We start from the raw sequence: 6,444 nt of genomic DNA, 5'->3' as shown, positions 1-6,444 counted from the left end.
GTTAGTTTATAGCAAGTACTCATCTGAAACATGTTAAAAAATCCTATGTTCAGGCGCGAGCGTCCCAGTGTTGCCAGGGATGTGCGGGTTAATTACCTGTTTTTACTTTCCATTTATCTATAAAGGAACAGTAATGTAATCGGGTCAAAATTTCGATGGTCAGTTTTTAGTGCAAGAACACGTTTGAGGGGCGCGCGGAGAAGCGTAAATCCAAAGTTTCAGGCCATTGGTCCGGTGTGTGTCTGTCTGTCTGTCTGTCTGTCTGTCTGTAAACAAAATATCTCGAGAACGGTAAGAGCTAGAGACTTAAAATTTGGTATGTATCTTTCAAATGTGACGAGGATGCGACACGAAACTTTTGGTTAGGATCGGTGCAACGGTTGGCGGCATTTTACCGCTTTTTGGCGGTTTTTGGTGTAATATTAACAATATCGGGAACGGTATGAGCTAGAGACTTGAAATTTGGTATGTAGTTCACAAATGTGACAAGGATGCAACACAAAACGGTTTTGAGATGGTTGCTGCGCTTGGCGGTATTTTGACCGCTTTTGGACAGATTTCGACCGTTTTTTGGCGGTTTTCAGCTATAGCTACAAAAGGTATTTTGCGCTTTTGGACAGATTTCGACCGTTTTTTGGCGGTTTTCAGCTATAGCGACAAAACGGTTAGAGATATTGTAAAAGTTGGGGTAAAAGAACACTCAAACAAGCATCATTCAATAGGATAAGGAAAGTCGTGTGATGTTCACACCAGATTTCGACCGTTTTTTGGCGGTTTTTAGCTATAGCGACAAAACGGTTAGAGATATTGTAAAAGTTAGGGTAAAAGAACACTCAAATAAGGAAAGCATCATTCAATAGGATAAGGAAAGTCGTGTGATGTTCACACCAGATTTTTACAGTAGGTAATCGCGAAGTCCGGTACGGGAATGAATTTTGTACGGGGGTGGGAATCGGTTCTCGCTTTGAGTTTTCATTTCTTCGAAACAAGACTGAGGGACAATATTAGGTCTCAGGGGCGAAGCGCGACCGTTTGCACACCCCACGAACACGCGAAGCCCCGGGAGCGTGCAGCGCGACCGTACACCTATGTACAAAAACCGCGAATCCCCGAGAGCTTGCAGCGCGACCGTATGCTTGCACAGCCCGCGAAGCTCTGAAAGCGCGGAGCGCGACCGTATACGTAACCCCGCGTATAGCGAGCACGCGAAGTCCTCAAGAGGGTGCCCATAAGGGAGTAGAGTGCTTTTTCTCGCGTATTTTATGAGAGACATACTACGCGGATTTTGCGATTATGTTCGCGGATTTGGCAATTATGTTCGCGGATTCGCGTCCCGAATCGACATTTTGGATATCTGGCAAGCCTATTTATGAGAGACATACTACGGGATGAGCATGCTACGACACAGACCTGTCAAAGTATCTATCGTGCTATCAAAGGTTACGCACGTACCGTCTGCATCTATGACTGAGAACTAATTGGATAGCTAAAAAAATTCGGGACGCGTTTTTTAACTTTAAAATTAGGTACCTACCTCTATAAATCAGAATTTGTTCTTAGACATACTCCATGCTCTATGTATATGTATATGTATATGTATATGCGATGCTCTCCGCTCCATGTTGTTTTGAGCGTCACCTACCTACATAACGTATATGCTATACGCTATGCTACCAAGATAGAATTCTTCTATCTACATCGAACACCAACTATGAAGTACCTATATCCGCGTATAGGTGTCACCAAAATAAAGGTCCATCAATCTTGGGCTTGGTAGCTCTGATGGTCGCGGATTCGATTCCTGCAACTGACCTTCAAATCTTTCATTCTAGACTAGAGGATGTAGAACCTTCTCCCCAATGAGTATTTTTCCATTCCAAGTTGGTTTGTTTCACCGCAACAACCTAATAATGAGGAATGTTGTCATATATCTCCACCAATTCCCCACTAGGAACTCATAATCTTCACTTCTACTGATAGTAAGACTCATATTCTGCACTCGTAGTTTGCTAGGTATTTAGATTATCACTGTGAATTTTACTTTTACACCTGAGAAATCCTCCCATGCACTAATTTTCTTCCAGCTTCTAAATACATAATGTACCTAACCTTCTTTTCTTGCTTCTAAATACCTTCTTTTCCACGTTATTCTGTCTCCCTGAGCTGCTATCATATATCACGCGGAAAATTAGTCTAAAGTAAAATTTATGTAGCGTAATAATGTGTGTTGTATGTATGAGGTGGAAATATTTTAAGAAGAAGCGACGAAGGAGGCAGAAAGAGTGTGTAATAATAAAAAAGTGGAAGAATTAGGAGGAGGAGAAGGAGAAAGAGGAGAAAGAAGATGGCTGGAAAGACGGAGTTGAAGAGAAATATGATGAAGAAGGAAGAGGAGGAGGAGATGAGTAAGGTTGGTAGAAGTAAATACAGGACGGGACGTCAGGAAAAGAAATTAGAAGCTACAACGTATGAATTTTATTACATGGAACATACATGGATGTGTAGAAAGCATATGACTTGGTTATAATAATTTTGTATGTAAGGAAATGTAGGCATTTAGAACATACATTTGATGATTTTTTACTTTCTATTACTACAGTATAGCGGAGCTATACTAGTAATGAAAGTATTGCAATCGGTCCAAATTTTCAAAATCGGGAAATGGTTGGAAATATCCGTTTTGGGATCCCCTGATGTCAAAAAAGTGATTTTTAGCCCATGGTCTGTACGTATGTATGTACGTACGTACGTATGTATGTACGTATGTATGCATGTATGTGTGTACCACAGATTTAATTTTGAAAAGGTGGTATACAAAATATCTCAAGAACGGTTTGTCCTAGAGCGATGAAATTTGGTATGCTATCCCGGTATGGTCCAAGGACGCGACGATAATCATATAATATCAACTGGACGATAATGTTAATGCCTGCTTATTGGATTATAACCATTTTATTGTGGATAAGGTTAATGACTGAGGCGTTATCCACAACTAGGGTACATCTAGAATTCCTACAATATTAGAATTAAACGTATTAAAACGGAGCACGCTTGGTCCAGTGGTTAACGAGAATTTAACGAGTACACCAGATAGACAATAAATTGCGCTTTATCATTCTCTTATGCCCACCCAGCCACGGAATAGAAACGTCGCGTCGTCTCTTGTCGCTCATCTGATACCTATTAGGAATTGAATTTAACCTCCACATCTACAGTCTTATGTTTAAAAGGACTTTGGGCTTCCGTACAGGCACAGATGCAAGTGAAACGTCAAAAAATGGCCCACCAGTCAACATAAAACGGTAATCCTGTTGCGTACATATTATAACGCTGACGAAAACTTCCTGTTTCATCTAAATATTTCAAACTTCCTCTGACTACAGCATAATAGGCTTAAACTATTTTCCAATAAAAAATATACAAGAGCATAAGAAATAAGATAATTCAATTATAAACAAATTAATATTTTGTCTCGTGTGTTTTGACTTATTTTCTTAGTTTTCCATGAGTACCTACTTATTTGTCTTGTGTTGCACTTTTGCTACCCATGGGAACATAAAAACAAACCATTTTCGGTGTTCTATTCGATTAGTTATTAGAGGATATTTTTTAGCCAAGGAAACCTGTACTGCCCTCCTTAATGAAAAGGCAGTATATCCAAATTCCTAACTTTTCAGGAAACGTCATTGAAGTTTTTGGCAGTCATTTCTGAGACATGTGCCGAAATTTGTGTCATTTGCAAATTTTTCTCTTGAATTTAGGTTTAAAAGTTCATATTTTATCATTCTGAAAATCGATTGAAAAATATTAGGACACACGTAGGAAAATGGCATATTGCCCATATCGATCAATGCCCCGACATTTGTAAACAACACAACATACATACTTATGATACCTACACCTACAACAAATCTTCTCCGATTAAATTATTTCTTGAATATAAACAAGTCTACGCAGTCTCTGGAACATCCTCTACACATCGGATGCTACAGGACCACAGGATGCTTGGCTGAACACCTAATAATGTGGTAAATTTCCAGCCTAAACATAATACCTATTATCTTGAGTCGAATTACCCTCGCTATCAAGTTCACGCGTAGTTCATTTTGTGAATAGAAGTTCAAAGTCAAGCGTCGCGCGTCGGGTGACAAAGTCACTTGCTCTTGCCCAATGTAACTTGATAAGTGTAAGCAAGAAGGCGATGGAGTCAGCGCCACGGCACGGCGATAGCAATAGTACATTAAATGCGTCAGTTTCCGTCACTGAAGTTAAGCAACTTGGCGCGTGGTTAATATACGGATTAGTGACCATCTAGGCAATCGCGTGTTTCTGGCTTTTCCCGACCATACTCCTCAGGCTGAGAGAGGTTGATATCTCAAATACTCTTAGGTGCAGAAGTAGTTTTCAAAAGCTGTTATAAAACGTCTTCTAGCCGCGCAAATTTAGCCTCGTTGGCTGCTTTTCTAGGGATGATAGGAACTTTAGGATTATGCTGAAGACGGCTAACGTCTTCTAAACGTGTAAGACATCTTGTACCTACAAATAGTAAAAGTACTATAATTGGGTACATACCAAATAGTCAACAAGCGTTTGTCCGGGGGTATAAGGATCCGTGAAATAAACTGGTTTGACATCCCCTGACACGGGACCATGGAACGAGGAGTAAGCAAAACCATTGTATTCATCAATGTCATCCAAAGCTCCAAGCAGTAAATCCACCAGGAACTAAAATCCAAAACACAAAGCAATTACACAGCAAGCTGATGTTCAAGATTTAAGTTTTAAAACCTGAATAGTGAACACGCTAATTTGGCCTTTTCTTATTTTACTATCATAGCAGATCACGGTTGGCATTAGGGTATTATTCTGCTAAGAATGTTAAGATCTGTTTGAAGGTATCTATACAAAAGTCTCGAACCAAAAATTTACTCTTATAGTTGATAATTTTAATTATTTTTCTCCCAAATAGGTAGGGATAAATGAGACCAAAAGTTAGAGGTACAAAATACTCTTTGATATTACCTAGTCAAATATGAAGATAAATAGGTACCTAATACATTTGAAAAAAAAAGGTTACCTACTTGAAATTAATAAAAAATATATTTACCATGAAATGCACCACAAACTTTACAGATGATAGCGTCATAATTATCTAAAATGAGAAAGATAGAAAATCAAAGGTTCAAGTAAATTAAAATAGGTAATGGATTAAATCAAGCATGAACTGTTTGAAGGGATTTAAAAAAAAACGACCCTGATTCTTTACTATCACAGTGAAATGAAGTTAGGCACATGAGGGTTTTATAAGCACCCAATTAGTAAAAGTAAATCAGGGATTGAAATAACACTAGTAGGTGTTGGAACTTTTAAAACTATTTTGTGTTTCTTCGACAACGTGGGAAAATTTAAGACTCCAATAAAGTTAGCAAACTTGGTAAAGTTGATTAAAACGAATCGATTAATTCAATCATCCACTAGATGTGATCAACCGATAACTAAATTAATTAGCGACATTGTCTGCAAATGAAATGTTTTAATTGTTTTGAATTAATGTCAATGGTTCCACTAGTACACTAAGGCGATTGGTAGGGGTGGAATGAAAAACTAAAGCGGGGTTTTGCGACATTGTCTGCAAATGAAATGTTTTAATTGTTTTGAATTAATGTCAATGGTTCCACTAGTACACTAAGGCGATTGGTAGGGGTGGCACGAAAAACTAAAGCGGGGTTTAAGACGGAATCTGCAGCGTGTTAACCGCAGGATAATCATATAATATCAACTGGACGATAATGTTAATGCCTGCTTATTGGATTATAACCATTTTATTGTGGATAAGGTTAATGACTGACGCGTTATCCACAACTAGGGTACATCTAGAATTCCTACAATATTAGAATTAAACGTACTAAAATGGAGCACGCTTGGTCCAGTGGTTAACGAGAATTTAACGAGTACACCTCGTTGGCTGCTTTTCTAGGGATGATAGGAACTTTAGGATTATGCTGAAGACGGCTAACGTCTTCTAAACGTGTAAGACATCTTGTACCTACAAATAGTAAAAGTACTATAATTGGGTACATACCAAATAGTCAACAAGCGTTTGTCCGGGGGTATAAGGATCCGTGAAATAAACTGGTTTGACATCCCCTGACACGGGACCATGGAACGAGGAGTAAGCAAAACCATTGTATTCATCAATGTCATCCAAAGCTCCAAGCAGTAAATCCACCAGGAACTAAAATCCAAAACACAAAGCAATTACACAGCAAGCTGATGTTCAAGATTTAAGTTTTAAAACCTGAATAGTGAACACGCTAATTTGGCCTTTTCTTATTTTACTATCATAGCAGATCACGGTTGGCATTAGGGTATTATTCTGCTAAGAATGTTAAGATCTGTTTGAAGGTATCTATACAAAAGTCTCGAACCAAAAATTTACTCTTA

General features: G+C 38.6%; 1 protein-coding gene across 1 annotated transcript in view; it reads right to left on the bottom strand.

Annotated features, from left to right (window-relative positions):
• LOC113472425 (retinol dehydrogenase 12-like) overlaps positions 1-5,608 on the bottom strand; it is an 11,705-nt gene extending 6,097 nt beyond the window's left edge. The window contains exons 1-2 of the mRNA XM_026832180.1: positions 5,108-5,608; positions 4,569-4,725 (exon numbers count right to left, since the gene is read on the bottom strand). Coding sequence (XP_026687981.1) covers positions 4,569-4,725; positions 5,108-5,146 — 196 coding nt within the window. The 5' untranslated portion in view covers positions 5,147-5,608. The remainder of the gene's footprint in view (positions 1-4,568; positions 4,726-5,107) is intronic.
• Between the last annotated feature and the right edge of the window lie 836 nt (positions 5,609-6,444).

The sequence above is a fragment of the Diaphorina citri genome, unplaced genomic scaffold (assembly GCF_000475195.1).
Source record: "Diaphorina citri unplaced genomic scaffold, Diaci psyllid genome assembly version 1.1 scaffold5413, whole genome shotgun sequence".
In the NCBI taxonomy this organism is placed as follows: Eukaryota; Metazoa; Arthropoda; class Insecta; order Hemiptera; family Psyllidae; genus Diaphorina; species Diaphorina citri.
Note: the sequence above shows the minus strand (reverse complement) of the source record. Positions and strands in the feature narration are given on the sequence as shown.